Consider the following 18,674-nt stretch of genomic DNA (forward strand, 5'->3'; position numbering starts at 1 on the left):
TTTGAACTTGTGGAGTTTTGCAACTTGGTTCCACATTAGATGGGTAGGATCCTGGCGTTTTTCCATCTCCCTCCCCAGGGCCGATTCTTAAGTCACCTTGTATAACTTTGGGCATATTATTTCTTCATTTCCTTTGGCTTCAGACTTGTTTTTCAATGTATTGCTAGGTAGCTTGGGAATTTAAGAGATTTCTGTGGGATCTATTTTTAAAACATTTTTTTCTGATTATGAAATAATAGATGGTAATTGTAGGAAATTTGAAAATAAAACATGGAAAAATTTAAACTGCTTATGACCTCACCTCTCAAAAAGAACTCATTATTTTAGCATATTTTCTTCCAGGTTTTAATGTATTATTTAGAATAAGTTGAGATTTTATTCTCTTTAAATTAAGCTTTGCGTACTTCCTTGAAACCTCAAAAACATATTTTCAGTGGCTGTATAATAAACACCCCACCATAGGATGTTCAGTGATTTATTTGACCGCTTGTGTGAGCTATTTTAAAAGCGATCTGAAGTTGGACCTTGCTTTTCAGGACTTTCTCTTTTACCTCACCCTTGTTGATTGCTGATTTTCAGACATGCAATTCCTGAGGCCAAGCTGGTGAAGCATGTGCTTTCTGGCAAAAACAAACCATCCGCTTCCTTCCTCTATCCGACACTAGGGGGCGTGCTTTTGCCACTAAGCGCTGAGAACTGGCGATGCGCGAAGTCAGGGCAGAAAGCTTTCTGGGCAAGGGGCTTAAGCCAGTAAAGTATGGAAACCTGGAAAACGGAGGCGGGATGAAATAGAAATAGCTAACTGTTCATCATTTTGTGTTTATTCTGAACAGTTCTTGGCCCAAGCAGCACTCTGCTGTCTTTTGGCATGGCCTGCTGGCATGTTATTTTATTGTTTGGTTTTGGTTTTTTGAAACAGGTTCTCACTATGTAGCTCTGGCTGTCCTGAAACTTGCTGTGTAGACCCGGGTGGCCTTAACTCACAGAGTTTATCCGCCTCTGCCTTCTGAGTGCTAGAATTAAAGGCATGCACCGCCATGCCTTTAATTAATTGTTTTGCTAACTAAATGCTAACTAATTTAATTGTTAGTATTTAGGTTGTGTGCCATCAATGAAAAGGAACCCCTCCCCATCCCTTCTAGCAAAGCGGGTCTGGTGGCTCTAGGTTAGACGTCGGAGGCTTCCTTGGTTCTAAGGGTTAAACAGTACTTTAGGAATTATCCAGAGACACTGGAGTTTTCCCACCCTGGAAGATTTTAATAAAGAGAGATCCCACTCTCCGTGGGCTGGAGAAGGTGCTCTTCCAGAGCTCCTCCTGGCCCATTGAGTCTGTGGTGTGTGCTTGAGGGAATTCTCAAAAAGCAGCCCCAGCAACCCCAGCAACCCCAGCAACCCCAGCAACCATTCTTTCCCACTCCTCTCCTCCACGAGAGCAACTTTTACCTAGATGCATAACCTCTGGCTGGCATTGTATTGCCTCTGAATTGTAAGGGTTGTTTGATCCTTCCCGACCCCCCTGCTTCCCCTGCTTCCAAGGGAAAGAACTTCAGCTCCTCTCTTCGAGGATTCTAAGAGGCTCCCCCACTCCCACCCCAGTGGGTGGGACACTGGGCAAAGAGAGTATCTACAACGTGACAGAGGACAGGCTAAACTGGCTTTTCATTCAGGTAATTGGCTGTCCCCTCTCCAGCTCCCCAGCTCCCCAGCCACCCATCTCACCCGGAACAGGGCTGCACTGGACACTGGGGTGTGGCTTCGAGTCCTCCATCTCCAGCTGGAGCTCATCCAGGTCTAGGTCATCTGAAAAGGGAAAACAGAAAATGTCCGGAGTCCTGGGTCTAGTGTCTGTCATGAATGCCCCCCTTTGTCTTAAGCCAGCTTTTGTCTAAGCTGACGTGTCCCCTCCTGGCTGCTCAACACTGGCCATCCAACAGTCCTGCGTATGTATTTCTACTCTTGGGTGTCAGGATTTGGGTAGCTGCATGTTCTCTGCCTGTGGGTTTTGCGTATTTCCAGTTCTCTGCAATGAGCATTGCACTCTCCAATATTGTGCATTTTCCCGTTCCGAGTCATCTTTGGTCCATGAGCGCTGCCTAGAGTGTGCGGTGGCTGCTCTGTGAAGGAGAGCTAGTGATCACATAGGACTCCCTCCGGCCAGCCCGTCAGTGCAGTTCTACGTCCTGTTACAAACCCCACACATTAAGAAGGATGTTGGTGCTGGGCGTGCTGGGGCATGCCTGTGACCCCAGAATTTGGTAGGTGGAGGCAGGAGGATTAGGAGTTCAAGGTCCTCCTCCTCTACAAAGCAAATCTGAGGCAAGTCTGGGCTCCATGAAACCTCTTTCTCAACAGCAAGCATGAAGACTTGAGCTCAGATCATCAGCAGCCACATAAAAGCCAGGCATGGTGGCATGTGTCTGCAGCCCTGGCATGGGGGGCACACAGATGGGAGGATGGGTGGAGGAGCACAGGAGGATCCCTCTAACTCCCTGGCCAATTAGTCTAGCCAATCAGTGAGCTCTGAGCTCAGTAGGGGGTCCTGTCTTAGCAAATAACATGGAAAGTAATAGAGGAAGACATGCAGCATCAACCTCTGGCCCTCAGAGCCACACACACACCAGAGTGGTTTCTGGACCGAGGCTGGTGCCTGGGGTTTCAAGTGCCTCATCAGCGTCCTCCGCCACAGAGGAATAAGGCGACGACCCTGCTGTGCTTGTCTCTCCATCTTTGGCTTACATGGTGTGGTTCCTGTGTACATCCTTTCTCCCCCTTAACAGGTAAACATCTGTTAGGGGGTTCCCAGGAGGCTGGAAGACTGTGGAGCTGCCCTTAACCTGGCCAGCTTCAGGGCAGGTGGGGGGAGGACAAGGTGTGCCCCGTAGTCCTGGCCATTTCCTTCCGTCTCCATCTTCCATTCCCCCACCTGCCCATGCACTCCAGGAAGGACGTCAGCGAGTCTTTGAAACCAGAATGCATGAATGAAAGGCGAGGAGTGAGACCTACAGACTCTGTCCGAGGCTGGGAAAGTCACGGCCAAGGTGTTAAGTAACCGCTCTTCCAATGAGGAGGAAATCGAATCTGGCTGGAACAGCAGCTCCTGGCTTTCTTTCTGCTCCTTTGCTTTCACAGGAAGTGGGGGGCCCTGCCCTGGCTCCTGTTACAGGCAGCAGGCAGCCCACTAACTCAACAGGCCTGTGGTTCTCCAAGACCTAAGCCCAGTGGAAAGTTTCACCTTGTGGGAGGAAAATTTCCATTCATCTTTCCAGGCCCCTCTCACTCCCCCAAGGAGTACAGCAGACATCCGGGACTGTCCCTGGGGGACTGTCCCTGGGGGACAGCCGTCTGCCGGCCCGCTAGCGGCTGTGCCCTTCCCCCGGGAGCGTGTACCCTCTTTGGGAGATGCTTGTTTCCATCCAATGGGAGGGAAGTTCTTGGATCCCCAGACAGTACCGTATTTGACTTCCATAAGCCGTGTTCTAGATTATACAGTGACACTATCCCCACATCTGTGTCCCTGACTCCCAAAGCAGTATTGGCCAACAAACTTTGTCTTGTATGGAACCCTCCAGGCCTCCCTCACAGCCATTGAGAGATGCATTATCTTTTTTTTTTTGAAAGATAAGGAAATTAAACTCTGTTGCGGAATATTAGTTTAAGATGTGTTACGTTTGTTCATGCTGTGGAATATTTGTTTAATGGTGCAAAGATGTGTTGCATTCTTTTATGTTGCATTTGTTTAACTCTGAAAAGCTGTGTAACTTTGCCTGTCTAAAACACCTGATGGTCTAATAAAGAGCTGAATGGTCAATAGCAAGGCAGGGAGAGAGAGAGAAATAGGCAGGGCTGGCAGACAGAGAGAATAAATGGGATGAGAAATCTAGGCTTGAGAAGAAGAGGGAGGAGCAAGAAAAGGAGAAGGAGAGGAGGATGCCAGGGGTCAGCTACCCAGACACCCAGACACACAGACACACAGACACACAGACACACAGCCAGCTATGGAGTAAAAAGGAAAGAAAGACATATACAATAAAGAAAGGTAAAAAGCCCAGAGACAAAATGTAGTTAAAGAAAAACAGGTAATGTAAGTTAGAAAAGCTGGCTAGAAACAAGCCAATCTGAAGCTAGGCATGCATAAGTAAGAATAAGTCTCCATGTATTTATTTGGGAGCTGAGTGGCAAGCCCCCAAAGAGTTAAAAAAAAAAACCTACGAAACTGAGGTTAAATCATGTTCAAGGCAACCCAAATGGTACATGGTATAGTTGGGTTTGGATTGAGTTTTGTCTATATCCTAATACCAGCATGAGGGCGCTGTAAATGAGTCTCATGTAACCCAGACTAGCCTTGAACTGACTATGTAGATGACAATGACCTTGAACATCTGATTCTCCTGCCTCCATCTCTGGAGTCCTGGATTCCAGATGTGCAGCAGTACCACACTCAGATTTCGATTTAATGTTGTTGTTTTTCTTTTCTGTTCAGTTTCTCTGAGATATTGGGGAAGTTCAAGATGGAAAATGAAATCCAACAGGCAATACTCCTTTCTCTATCCTAACTCTGCTTGAGGTTGGGAACACAGGGCTTGGGGAGAGGAAAGACTCTTCTCTCCCTTTTATATAAGACATCCTTTATAGACAACCCCCAGAACCCCCTGGCTGCCCACCTCCAACTTTCCCTTCACCCCAACTCTTCCAGAAATAGACATATCTGGCCCAAGACAACCTGTTCACTCACTAGGGCTGTTTATTCAGTGGCTACTTAAATTTCACACCTGAATTCATAGGAAGAATAAGGGCAAAGGACATGCAGCCTTGGGAGCAATAATCCCTGAAATGTTCCGTTTAGTTCTAGGACAGAGTGTACGGTGTTTCCCCGCACTGAAAACAGGTTTAATTCAATTAATTGAATCCTATTCTAATTGTAGTCCATCTCAGTTGATGTACTAATCAATCATTTTCTCTGAGAACAGACCGTGTGCTACAAGGAGGCAGCCCCTAAGATGAAGCGAGTGACCTCTGAGGGCAGGGGTTAAGAGAGGTGTGGGAGTGAGGGGCTGCATAGGCCAGGAGGATGCAGACGTTCGGGCTCCCATCCTTATGGTCATTCTTCTGCAACAATCACTCATAAGTGTGCCATCAGTGGGACAGTCCCTTCTAGGTCACACGCATCCCCACTAATACTTCTCTAAAACCCCTTTCCAGATTCCTCTCCAGAGTCCTGGGCACCCTCAGCCGAGTTCCCGTCTACTCACAGTGGTTCTCCGCTTGTCCAGCAAGGAGACCCAGGGGCCTCTTTGGGGCCTCTTCTTCCTCCAAACGAGAGTCCTCAGCCTGCCACTGCCCGGAGGTCTTGAAGAAGCCGGCACAGATGCCATAGGCACAGCACTGGTAGGCATAGGGAACCTCCAGGATCCTGGGTGGGGAAGAGGCTGCCTCAGCGTGTTTGGGATCCCAGATTTTAGTGTGGTTACCCTCGGCACCTACTCTTCAGCCCCAAAGTGCCCCGCTCCCTCTATGCCAGCGGTTTTCAACCTTCCTAATGCTGCGACCCTTTAATACATTCCCTCATGCTGGGGTGGCCCCCAACCATAACATTATTTTCGTTGCTACTTCTCAACTGTAATGTTGCTACTGTTATGAATCATAATATAAACATCTGTGTTTCCAGTGGTTTTAGGCACCCCCTGTGAAAAGGTTGTTTGACCCCTTTGGGGTAGAGACCCACGGGTTGAGAACCACTGCTCTGGACCTTTCTTCAGATGAGTCTTAAAGCCTGATTCCTGACCCCAAAGGGCTCTGGAGAGATTGTGTCTTCTCATCGCTCATCTAAACTGAGAGGGAGAGAGAAACCTCTGCCTATTAAGTTAGAAGTCCCCCATAGCAGGCCAAGAGTGGAAGGCAATTTCCCCCAGGTCACACAGCACTGGGCTACTCCGCTCCTCCTTGGCAGTAACTCTTGTCTACATTTAAGAAGGAGATAAGGAGGCAGGGGCTGGGGTTTGACTCAGTGATGGAACACTTGCCTGGCATGCACAAGGTTCTTGGGGTTGATCCCAAATGCCGGGGAAGGGGCGGGCATGGATTCTTTTTGTTTTCTTGTTCTTTTCCCCCTTCCCTATTTTCTGTCTTTCCTTCCTTTCCCTTCCCTCCCTATCGTTCCCTCCCTCCATCCTTTGCTTCCTTTTTTTATTTTTAAAGACATGGTCTCATGTGGTCCAGGCTAGCTTCAAACTCACCTGTGGCCAAGGATGGCCTTGAACTGCCCATCTTCTTTCTGCTGCTACCCAAGTATGTAGGACCATGCACAACATCTACCTTCCTTTCTTTGTGTTTGAGTGGGTATGTGCATGCTCCTACGTACGGATGCAGAGACCAGAAGGGGGCATCCAGTGCCGTCCGTCCTCTATCGCCGTCTGCCCATTTCATTAAGACAGGGTTGCCCACCCCCACTCCCACCCCCCTCTCTGCCCACCTCAGAGCTGGGACTACAAACAAGCACGGGATCCCAGTGCATGATATAGGTTCTGAGATTGAACTCTCATCCTCATAACCGCACAGCAAGAGCTCTTAACCACTGGGCCATCTCTCCAGCCTCTCTTCCTTTTTTTTTTTTTTTTTTTTTTTTAAAAAAAAAAAAAAAGCAAAGATCTCCCCAGTGACTCTTTACCCTTGTCTTCTGTGAAGCCAACACCCTGTCCCCTTCCCAGCTCCTGGCATAACAGAACTGGGTTTTGTGCCCTCTGAGGGTGAGGACAGATGCCTCGGGCATCTCGTTAGCTTGCAGCAGACAAAGCTTGGGCCACACAGGCTGTGCTGCCGCTGCCACTGCATGAAGGAAGCCTGGATGTCATTAGCACCAGGGACTGGCTGTGCGGCTTGTTTTCCGTCCCTCAGTGCCCTGGGCTCTGCCCCGATTCCGTGCCTCGGATGATGCCTGGGCGAGAACGGGACGGCCTGGCTGTGTAGAACCAGGCAAGCAATGAGGGGGTCCCAGGGGTCTCCTTCCCCCACGGGTCTCTGTGCCCTTAAATTGGTGGTTGGGATAGGGAGAGGAGATGAGCAGGGAAGGGTCATGTCTCTGGTTATCTGACAGGAGGGCAGTGGAGCCCAACTCTGAGCTAGCAGGCCATTCTTAGGGTGAGACCCATGGCCTTTGCAGTTTCTTCACGGTGTCTGGGACGCACCTCCTCGGGCACAGGGCAAGCCAAGCTCTCACCTCAGCTTTGGGAAACTGTCCTTGGAGAAGGCCTGAGACAGAGCCAAGTTCCCTTTCAGCTTCAGGTGCATCAGGCCTCCGAGCCCGGCCAGGGGCAGTGTGGTCAGCTGGTTGTCGGTCAGGTCCCTAGGACAGTGGATGATCAGGGTTATTGGCAGTCAGTGGAACTGCTGAGGGGGCAGGGCTTTGTTGAGGGTGTGGCCAGTGCGCCTGGGATGAGAGCAAGAGGAGAGGAGCAAAGAACAGAAGGTAAGTACAGGGGAGACCGTGTGTACCCCGGGGCAAGGGTCCTTAAGAAGGTTCTTTAGAGACACCCTCTATTAACTCGGCCATCCATTCACTCAACAAAGCTTGAGTGACAGCTATGTATCAGGGACTCTTCCAGCTTCATGCCAAATTGTCCCAATCTATAGGTAACAGAGCCCCACAGCTGTAGCTGCTGTGTCTGGGTCCCATCCAGGAGCCCTTGCTCACCCTCCTGGGAGACCTCTCTGCTCTTTGCCTGTATCCCACGCATCCCTTTGCTTCTTGGGTGACGGACGGGGCCAGAGTCAGGCAGGGTAGGCAGGGCAGCACTAGTCCTCCAGCCCACCCTGAGCCGGCATTGGGTCATCCATTCTGCCTTACAGAACCTGCCTGGTAGCCAGAGGTGAGGACATGTACAACTTCTCCTGGAGACATTATTAGACTCGGCCAGGGATCCAATGCAAACACGGGGACCACAGACCGTGCGTAGTGGAAACAGCCCTGGACTGGCAGGCAGGAAACCTGGCACGGTCACCAGCTCACTGTGTAACCAAAGGGAGTCACGAATCTGCCCAGGTTCCAATGGCCTCATCGTTCAAAGAATAAAAATATCTGTCCTACCAGTTTGGCAGGAGGATAGCAAATATCCGATGCAAGATGATGGAGGTGAGGGTTTTACAAGACCAAGGCCCCGAGCCCAGAGAGCCACGGACTGGGGGTGGGGGTGGGGCTGCATGCCACGTGGGAGTCACAGACAAGTCCTTAAGCAGGCTGCTCCTCCTAGATGTTGGAGATGTCACCAGTGAAATGTCAGTAGCAGGATAATATCCAAGGTCAGAGCTGGAGTTAGCCTCAAGGAGGCTGTGTTAGCCAGCAAGGGGCCCCGTGTGGGTGGGAATGCCTTTGGCAAGCACACAGGTAGGATGCCAGCTCCTCCTTGGGCAGGACCCTTGTGTAGTTAATAACCTGTTCCACAGAGTGCGCCATCCAGTCAGAGGCCCCTTTTCACCCTGACACAATGACCACGCAGCAGATCTGCATACTCTCTGCTTGAATCCTGTGTGACTTAAAGATTTCGTGGTTCCCTGCGGTCTTGCAGGTCTCTGAGACCCCGAGGTCTCCATCAGTCACCAGCCTCTAGAATTGAGAAGTTGGGGCACATATGTTCTCTCTGTTGGTGCATGTGGAGGATACAGAGGCTAGGGTGGAGGTGAGGGAGTGGAACACGATGAGGACCGAGGCGGCCAAAACATTGCAGAACATCCGCAGATGCTCTTCCAGGGTTCATAGGAAGCAGGCTCTCTGTTTACCCGGCCTCGCCATGTGTCAAACACACTGTTAGAATGATTGATTAGGCTGCCCAGACCTCCCTGTGATGTGTGGTGAAACATTTATACAAGTCTCTGCTCAGTGGTGGCCCTTCTGTACCACCAACCAGCCCACAGTCCCGACTGGTCCCCAGCACCCTGGAAGAGAGTTCAAGATGTACTCACAGCTTAACCAAGGAGTGCAGGGTTGAGAAGGCCTCAGGGTGGATGGCCCGGATGGCGTTCCAACTCAGGTCTCTGTGGTCAGGAAGCATGGGATAAAAGAGGGCAAAGACACATGGAGAATGCATTGTTCCTACCCTGGGCCTATCTTGGGCTCGCTGTCACATACTTCCCAAGCAGCAGTGGCCTCAGCCTTTTGAGGGAGGTCCCTTCTGCTGCCCAGTTCCCAACCTGGCTGTAGCAATTGGAATGGGGCCATCATGTCTTGGCTCTAGAGCCTCAGAATGTCCTGGGGTAATAGCTGGAGAAGGGATGGGAAAGTGCCTCTCGTGTGTGTGTGTGTGTGTGTGTGTGTGTGTGTGTGTGTGTGTGTGTGTGTGCATGTGTGCATGTGTGTGTGTGTGCACTTGCGTGCGTGCGTGCGTGAGTGCGTGCGTGAAAGGGCTATGGAGAAGAAATATACATACATGTCTTGAGTGCTTAAGTTGGACACATGTGCTATGGGAATGAGCTTGGAGGGGACATGGGGTCCTTCCAAAACACACCCCTGGATGCTTCAGGTACTCACAGAGCTTGTAAGGAGCCCAGCTGGCTGAAGGTGTCGGCACCAATTTTCCAGATCCGGTTGTGCTGGAGGCCACTAGGGCAGCAAGAGAGACTAGATGAGCCTGCAGGCTGGGACTCTGGCTCTGCTCCATGCCCCTCAAGCACTGGATGGAAGAAAGGAGAGCCCCCCACTTCTTCTGGCACAGGAAGAAAGGCCCAGCCCGCGGAAGTCACCAGAATTAAAGGGAACACAAGGGGATCCGGTTGCCTTGGGTAAGTGGGTCAGGAGACAAAGCCACAAAACCATCCCTGTGGCCCAAAAGGGAATCAGCTTCCAGGGTTCCCACCGGGCCTGGCTTGCAGCCCAGCTGAAGTGCCCCCCACTTTCCCCCACAGCCTTGGGTCCTCCAGACCCTAGCCTAGCCACAGAGCACACCCGGCCCTCAGATAACTGAGTGACTGCATGGAGTTGAGAGCCGAGTTCAGTAGACTGGTGGAACAGGAGATAGATCCTAAGACTCCGGCAATATCAAAGACATTGTCACCCAGACAAATAGGACAAACCCAGATAGATCTTCCCCGACATGGCCCCATAAAGCATTTGCCCTGCCTAGAATCAGGGACAGCTATGAGGAACCCAAGAAACCATAGTAGTTCAAGGAAACTGGAGGTGGACAAATGGGGCTTGGGGAAATTTTAAAGTGAGCTTTTCCTCGTGAGGCTGGAGGAGCATGTATAACCATGTATTATCTTTGTGTTCATGAGCACGCATGCACGTGTGATATGCTGATGGGTTGGGGAACACGAGAGCACAATGCTCTAAAACTGAGAATGCTTCTCGTTCCTCTGAAGACTCCTTGTGTCTCCCACAGAGCACCTTGGTGGCCCTGGCCCTCCACTGGCTCTAATCACAGCTGCCTTTTGGTGTTGCTGTTGACTCAGGGGCTATCCTGAGACTCCCTTGGGCACCCATTCCTGGCGAGATCACCTGCCGTGAGTCCTACAGAATGTGCCCAGGCCTTACTGAGCTCCCAGCTCTATATCTGGCTCCAACAAACTGAGAAGAAAGAGGGGTTATAGCATGCTTCAACCCCTGGGCCCCCTCCCCACAGACCCGCCTAGAGCCTCCCTGGCATGCCTTGGCCCCCAGCTCTACCCAGACTTACATTTCCTCCAACTTCTGACACCTGTGCAGGCTGGGCAGCTCTTCGATCTGATTATGAGACAGCTCTCTGGGGAAGAGACAGAACCCAGCTCAGGGTGAAGCAATGGCTATGTGCGGGGGGGGGGGGGGGGCAGGGGCAGGAAAAAGCCTCTGTGGTCAAGGCTGTGCTTTTCTGTCAAGCAACTGAAGGTCACGAGAACCCTGCAGGAACATCGTATGGCCATCTCACAGTAGAGTACCAATCTCCGCCATTAGATTCCACTTCCCTCCTCCCAGTTAAGCCCCACTCCCTCACTGAGCCTAGATAGAACCAACTTGGCTTACCCCCACCCCCAGCAGGGAGGGCTGCCTTATCAACAGGTAATCAATCCTCCAGAACCCTGGGAGCATCCTGGGGATCGTGGAGTACAAAATGAGGGGCATGGAGATGAGGAGAGTGGCTAAAATTGGGGCATGGGATGCTGAAACAATCCGTAGGAATTATGGGCGTTAGTGAGCAAGATGGCCATTGTCACCCTTAGAAGTAGTGGCCCCGTGGAAATGGTGCTCATAACCACCATTTATGGAGCTGGCCGGAAGGGAAGTACTGGGAGCCCTCAGGGAACATCTGGTCCAACCCTTCCCTTAGGCAGGGAATATGAAGCCTAGGACTTGAGCATAGACCCTGCCCAAAGACACACTGCCAGTTAATAGACAATGGGTGTACCCATCTCGAGCTGCTTGGAAGAGCCCTAGGGAGCAGTCTAAGACTGAAGTTAGAACAGGGGGCAGGGAGAAAAACTGAGGCGACTTAAGTATCTTCAGAACACCAGAAGGAATAAACTCCCTTGCCTAGATGACGCCATTTTGAGACCCTATCTACTATATGGTAGGTGCATTAAACAGAGACTGTTTTCAAGTCTCCCAAACTGACTCTCATTTTAAATAAGCGATTGAAATTCAGAGACGTTAAAGAAAATTCAAATGAACATAGCCAGTGAGAAGCAGACTTGGTCTCAAACTACTCGGACCTGACTCCAGAAACCAAAGTCCTTTATCTTGAACAAGAGAAGACAGTCCCTCCCAAACAGACTCTCAGCAGGAGTCTACGTTGACCACTGGCCAGAAAGAGATATGACCAAACACGACAGAAGTGTGTGGGGGGGGGGGCTTCCATGGGACACGGGGACCGGGGGACAGTGCCAGGACTGTAGAATGCTCGTGAGCCACTCACAGGATTCGGAGCCTGGGCAGCTGTTGGCACATTCCCGGTGGGAGCAGCCGGATGCCTGCGCGGGTCAGGGTCCTGCAGGGAGAACAGAGACAGAGCTGGCCTCAGGCCCAGAGGCATGCCATTCCCAGCCACCCGTCTCTAGCACTGGACCTGATACTGTCCGGGGGGGGGGGGGGGACGGGGCAGAGCTGACAAAAGAGTAGTGGTGGGGTGAACAGGACGGGGGTGGGGGTGGGGGGCTGCTCCCTCATCTGAGTGATAAGTTCCCCTGGCCTACAGAAGCTGGGGTGGGAAGGGGAAAGAAATAGGACCCCAGTCCATAGGCTTTGTCCAGTGATCCTCCATACAGTCCAAATCTACTCATGTATCTTCACCCCACCCACACCCCACCTCTCATAATGGTCCCAGCAACCCTGGGCCTTAGAGACTAAGTCTTCCCTGCTCTTGGGGCCTTGGAGGGGAGGGACAGCCATGGCGATGAGTAGCTAGGAAACAGCTTCGGTGGGACCATGGGAACCCAGTACACGCTTTTCTCCCTGTGCCTGGGGGAGGGGAACAAGAAGAGAAGGGCCCAAAGCTGGGGTGCAGAGGGTTGTGAGGGCAGATTGGAGAATGGGCTTGGATTAGGCACAGGGTAGCCGTAGGAAGACTCCAAGGCCAAGGTCATCCTTGGGAAACTATTATTACTTTCATGGAAAGATTTCCACATGCCACTGAGCTGGGAAGAAGACAATGGCGGTTCAGAGAAGGGCAGTCCCAGCAGAACCATGAATGAGCTGTGTGGCGGGGGCGGGGAGTCGACTTCCTGGCATTCACATGGGATGCCTGCTTGTTTTGTTTTCATTCATTCAACATGGCTTGAGGGCCTACTACGTACTTATCCCAGGATGCCGAGTATTCTGAGGGCCTACTACGTACTTATCCCAGGATCCAGAGTACAGCACAGAGACACTACGAAGGGCTTGGTTGGCCCCAAGCCTCTCAAAGTCAAAGGAAATGGCTTTCACAACCCTGCCCCATTCTGTGTCCTCTTGCTCCATGGCTCCGGAATGGGAGCTCTGAAACCAGACCTGACGAATCTAAGCACAACAGTGGAATGCCAGCCTCCTCCCCACATCCTGCTGCCCCTGCCTTGCCTGGAGGCAGCGCCACATCTGGAGATGGCCAAGGCCCTGGGGCTGAGCCAGTAGCCGAGGCAGACCCGAGGAGGGGTAGCAGGAGGGGCCTGGGGCCTGGACAGCCTTCCAGATGAAGGGAGGTGGAGGAGTCCCCAGAGGAGGGAGAGGGAATCCACTCACAGGATCTCCAGGCTAGTGGTGCCTTTGAGGTCTGGGAACTCCTGGATGTCAGTGGCACCATTCAAGGATCTGCAAACAGAGAAAACAGGCTCTGGAGGGTGGGTTAGGCATGTCAACATCTGTGCTCTCAGCCTCAGCCTTCTGCTCAGGGTCTCCACCTTTTGGGGAAATGTCATCTTCCCCAAGCCTCCTTCAAATAAGCTGCTCTGGTCCCGTTGGAAGTTGAACCATGCTTAGCAGGGTCCAATAACTTGTCTGTTTTTTTTTTGTTGTTGTTGTTGTTGTTGTTGTTATTTTTGAGACATAGTCTCTCTTTTATATAGAGAGACTGGCTGGCTGTCCTGGCACACACTATCTAGACCAGGCTAGCCTCTAACTTATAGAGATCCACCTGTCTCTGCCTCTTGAGTGCTGGGATTAAAGGCATGTATCCCCATGCCCAGCTCCCAATCACTTTCTTAAATTGATACAGCCCTGCCAAGCCCAGAAGTGCTGAGACCGAGCCCAGCGACTTCAGCATTGAGGCCTTTGGCTTTGTAAAAAGACAGAACCAAACCCAGACAAGGGACATGGGAAATGTTCCATGTTGTGATTGTTTGGCTTTGATATGGGGACTCCTGTAGCCCAGATTGGTTTCAAACTCATTATATAGCAGAAGTTAGCCTTGAACCCCTGATCTTCCTGCCTTTACCTCCAGAGCACTAACATTATGAGTATGTGCCACCACTCCTGGCAGAAATGTTTACTTAAAAAGGAAAGTGTTGAGAGAAATGTCACATGCCTTTAATCTTAGCCCTTGGAGAGTGGAAGCTGGAGGATCAGGCGTTGAAGGCTAGCCTTGGCCACATGACACCCTGTCACAAACCAACACACAGTGTGTGAGAGACCCTGAGGGGGCAGAGTGGCATCCAGCAATGAGCCGGTAACAGAAGTTAAGGGCCTGGGCTCATGCCCGGTCAGTACCTGAGCACCTCAGGCTTCATCTGTGAAATGGACCGGACGTCCCTACCTCACAGGTTGGGGTGAAGAGGAAATGCCATTGGAAACATGGGACCGAACCGTGTGCCTGGAGGAGGTTAGCTGTGCAGAGTGAGGCCGCAGGATGCTGTAAACAGTCCACGGAAGCTTCTTTTTTTTTTTTTTAAGAAGTGGGTGGGACCTTGGAGTTGGAAGAGTGGGGGAAGGAAACAAAGGACTGCCTTCAGGCTCAGCGTGAGAAAGATGGCACAGGAAGCTAGATGGCACAGGAAGCTGTGCCGCAGGGCACTGGAGAAGCAGCCTGGAGGACACACAGAATCCAGAACCTCAGCCCTGTCCACTCCTCTCCCTGTGGGTATGTAGGGGCCAACTACCACAAGCCAAATAAAAACCAAAAAGGTCAAAGAAGGGGCCCCGGGGTAGCAAGAAGGGCTGTCTTCATCATGTGAGATACGGGAAGAAGAAAACAGGTGCTAAGGTGGAGGGAGACCGTTAAGCTCCAGCGGGTCTGGGGACAGGTCTGAGAAAGTGTTACCATCTAGAGCCCCGAAGGCCTCTCCTTCCGGCTGAGCGGTGCCTGGCCAAGAGAGGTCACAGGCAGAGGGCAGGAGAGGGCAACCAGGAGGGAATAGGGGAGAAGTCCCGAGGGCAGCACCAAGCAGTGACCTCGGGTGCCCACTTACAGCGTGTGCAGTTTAGACAGGTACTGGAATGCCGACCTTCCCACAAACTGGATTGGGTTGTCATAAAAATGTCTGGAAGAAAAAGACCCGAGCCCCAGTTCAGATGCTCACTTCTTTTCAGGTCCCTACTGTTTTCAGTGGCGGGGACTCAAAAGAGGATAACAGCTCTCCCACATTCCTGCCTCCCTGGCTCTTTCTGGGGCATCCCTTCTCTCCGCCCCCACAACCTCCATCCTTTAAAACACACAACAGCAGAAGCAGGGGCGGCACTCACATTGTTTGTAGGAGGGGGTTGCCCATGAAGGCCTTCTCTGGGATAGCCTTGATGTTGTTGTTATGGAAACCCCTGGAAGACAGCACCGGGGATCAGTGAGGACTGGGAGAGAGGTGTGGAGAGGAAGAGCATGGAATTCCACGGGGCTTTCTGACCGTTGACTAGACAGGTCCTGACATCACAGGGATCTCAGTCTGGAAATCTCAGCCTCCAATACTGCCTGTGAACTTTCTTCTCTGTTCCACAGTATACTCAGCCTTTCCTGGTGCGTGCGTGTGTGTGTGTGTGTGTGTGTGTGTGTGTGTGTGTGTGTGTGTGTGTGTGTGTGTGTGTGTGTGTTGGGAGGAAGTGGGGACAGTTCCCAGGTCTCAGAAAGCCTATGAGAATAAATAATTCCAGAGTAAGTAGTTGAGCTCAGGTCCTAAGGAAGGGACCCAGTCCTTGGTCATGTGTGGCAGAAGCCATGGTAGGTCCCCACAGAGGAAGCCATAGGTGTGTGGAAGGAAAAGGAGCGTAAAGAAAGAAAAGAACTTCCAGGGGATCCTGGGTGAGGAAGGCTCTTCCTGAAGTGAACAAACACAGAAGGGGCAGAGCAGCAGAGGCGTTAAATGTCTGTGGATGGCGTCTGTGAGCAATGGAGTACCCCACCAAGTGTCTGGGGTCTGGAAGCCAAGAGCGGTGAGTTCGGGTTGCTGTGACACTTTCCCAAGAACCAACCTGCTGGGCTGAAAATCACACAGCCCAGTTTGAGCGGGCCTCCTGACATCCCCTTCCTACTGCAAGCCTCTGACTTTGCGAGCCCTGGCATCTGCTCACTTCTTCCCATCTCCTGCTGTCCCAGCATTCCTTTCACTCATGCTTTGTCACTCACAGTTCATCCTCAGGTGTCTCTGGCCGATGCTGCCCACCCAGGCTTGTTGCTTCCTCCATTCCTTCTAGACAAATTTTTTTGTTTGAATAGCTCTTTTGTGTCTTGGGCTAGGTCAAGCTCTGAGAGGTTGAGAGATTTAGATGAGGTCCTCTCTGCAAGCAGCTTTCTCTCAGTAGATGATGCATGCATGATTGAATGGATGGATGGATGAATGGATGGATGGATGGATGGATGGATGGATGGATGGATGGATGGATGGATGGATGGATGGATGGACTGATACCTAAATGTGTATACTTTTTCTCCAGAAAAAGTCATGAACCTTCATGTCCCCTTAATTGGATTCTGGTCTATATGTTAGACTTCTGAGGTCGCTGAGCACACCCCATCAAGCTTGGTATCCCTTTGTGGGCATCCTTTACCTTAACCTCTTCCTGTCAGGACCACGTTTGTACCCCTCTGCTGACTAAAATACCTATTCTCTTCCGTCATCATTGCCACCTGAATCCCACTCATCCTTGGAGACCAGTCTCAACAGACCTCAGTCTACAGTGAGCTGTCTGCTACTCTGAATTTCCATGGCTGTTTTAGCCAATAGTATACCACAATTTAAGGCTGAAATTGTATGTTGCTTTGTCCTGTTCCTGTTTCATGAATGCTCCTTTGTGTCATGGATGAGGCTGCAGGATCCTTTTTAGAGGATCCCATGTCTATCTTACCCTTGGTTTGTCTTAACACCAAACAGAGAACCCAGTCTAGTGCATATTTAAATAGAATAACAAATGGTTGGGAAAATGAGATTGTTCAGCAGGTAAAAGTGCTTGCCACGCAAGCCGGGCAACCTGAGTTCAAGACCTGGAACCTATATAAATATAGGAGGAGAGATTGGCTCCACGAAGTTGTCTTCTGACCTCCACACATATGCTATGGCATGTGTATCCCCACCCCATGCATACATCATGCACACTCATGCATGCATGTTCACACACAACTGAAATGATAATAATAATAAATGGCCATGGGGCTCCAGAGACAATTTTCTAATCCTTCTAGGGATGGTAATAAAGAGTGACCCTTTAAACCAGCCTCCTTCTAATTCTTCTTCAGATATATAGCCAGGGCAGTGCCAGGTCCAAGCTGCAAGAGATGGTTTCGTCCATGTATGTTCCCAGGCTTGAGGGACCTAGGGCCATTTATGCTGATGTTGCGCCCCCAAGAAACGTTCAAAGCCAAACTTCCAAGAGCTGTGACTACCATGAGCTGCTCTCGGGGCTATGAAGGGTTTCCAGCCACAGCTTTTATAAGGACCAGTCACAAGGACTATGGGAGGTGATTTGGTGAGTTAGCTGGCCTCTGCCCCTGGAAGAAGCACCCCCAGAACACACCAACAGAAGATCTTACAGTTCCTGCAGCCTGCCCAGGGTCCGGATGGCCACGGGGAATTCCTGTAGCTCATTATAGTTCAGGTCTCTGGAATGGAAAGTGGAACAGCCATTAACTCAGAGGCTTAACAGGGCATGTCAGGGTCCCTGAGACATGGAAACTTGGCTATAGGATTGGCCCAGGAGATGGGTTTTCCAATCTGTTGGATCCAGCTGCCAAGGTCTGAAAACACATTTTCTGAATGTTTGTACTCCGTTCCTGCTCCACAAATCCCCAGGCTTGGAGCCTTCCTGGCAGCAGAACTGTTTTGAGTAGGGACACATTTTAGGGGTGTGCATATCTGGAACTGCCTACCTCAGGACAATCTCTACAAATCTCAGGAAGGTCTGTTTTAGGTCTTTGGATTCATGGGATGGAAGAAAAGAGAGATGGAAGTGATCTTTAACATGTTACTAGCTCTAGTGATTCCAGAAAGTTCTTCAGATTACAGCTACCTTAGCGACAGCCTCTGCTGTTGTGAGATGGAATCTCCCTGGGTATCTCAGATGGCCTTGAATTTTTGATCCTTCAGCTTTAGACTCCAAAGTGTCGGAGTTATGGCTGTGTGTCATCACATGTGGCTGATTTTTACCTCTGGATGGCGGCACGGGAGTTAATCTTTCCTTTCTCTTCATTTAGCTGCAGTTGCCATTTTTTATTTTACACAGGGAACACTTATCACACGCATAATCAGAAAACAATGAAAGAACGTTTTTGGCGGGGCAGCAAGCCAAGTTGGCAAGGATGAGGGGAGGCAAGCTTGCTAATAAACTAAATGTGCACAACTTCTAACAATCGGATATCTTTTCACGTTGAAATTCACAAAATCAGGCTCTCTTACAGCTTTTATCCTACAGGAAAGTCCACACCTGAGTGTGAAGATATCTGGATAAAGATACTCATAGTAGCATCCTTTTAGGTAATAGAAGTCAAATACTGACTGGACCCATAAGCAATCACAGCTTTCCCCGCCCACCCACCCGCCCACCCCTCACTCCTTCAAGGGACTTTTTGGTTTGTGCCCTTGGGCAGCAATGATAGGGTAAAGGGAGGAGAAATGGGGCAGGCTGGGGGTTAATTTTATTTTCCTCAGACACACTCAGAAATGCTTGTGACAAGTAGATAAACCCAAAGGCAGTGACGCCTGCAGGAAGTGGGGGGGGCTTGAGCTTTGAGAGGAACGGTGAAGAAGAGTGACCATTTCTTTGCCGACTTGTGTGACTGCGCTTTCTTACAATTCCCTTTGCTGCTTTCTGGGGAAAGCAGTCTCAGAGG

The 18,674-nt window shown here is 50.8% G+C and overlaps 1 protein-coding gene across 4 annotated transcripts in view; it reads right to left on the bottom strand.

The window, feature by feature from the left end:
- Lgr6 (leucine rich repeat containing G protein-coupled receptor 6) overlaps positions 1-18,674 on the bottom strand; it is a 122,540-nt gene that overhangs the window by 5,150 nt on the left and 98,716 nt on the right. For 3 of the 4 annotated variants that reach the window (XM_042258196.2, XM_006982452.4, XM_042258194.1), the window contains 11 exons: positions 17,379-17,447; positions 15,107-15,178; positions 14,833-14,904; positions 13,172-13,240; positions 11,874-11,945; positions 10,662-10,727; positions 9,518-9,589; positions 8,953-9,024; positions 7,214-7,339; positions 5,250-5,410; positions 1,720-1,800 (listed from right to left, as the gene is read on the bottom strand). In XM_042258196.2, coding sequence (XP_042114130.1) covers positions 1,720-1,800; positions 5,250-5,410; positions 7,214-7,339; positions 8,953-9,024; positions 9,518-9,589; positions 10,662-10,727; positions 11,874-11,945; positions 13,172-13,240; positions 14,833-14,904; positions 15,107-15,178; positions 17,379-17,447 — 932 coding nt within the window. The remainder of the gene's footprint in view (positions 1-1,719; positions 1,801-5,249; positions 5,411-7,213; positions 7,340-8,952; positions 9,025-9,517; positions 9,590-10,661; positions 10,728-11,873; positions 11,946-13,171; positions 13,241-14,832; positions 14,905-15,106; positions 15,179-17,378; positions 17,448-18,674) is intronic. The other variant, XM_042258192.2, reaches the window with a different exon arrangement.

This window comes from Peromyscus maniculatus, chromosome 11 (assembly GCF_049852395.1).
Source record: "Peromyscus maniculatus bairdii isolate BWxNUB_F1_BW_parent chromosome 11, HU_Pman_BW_mat_3.1, whole genome shotgun sequence".
NCBI lineage: Eukaryota > Metazoa > Chordata > Mammalia > Rodentia > Cricetidae > Peromyscus > Peromyscus maniculatus.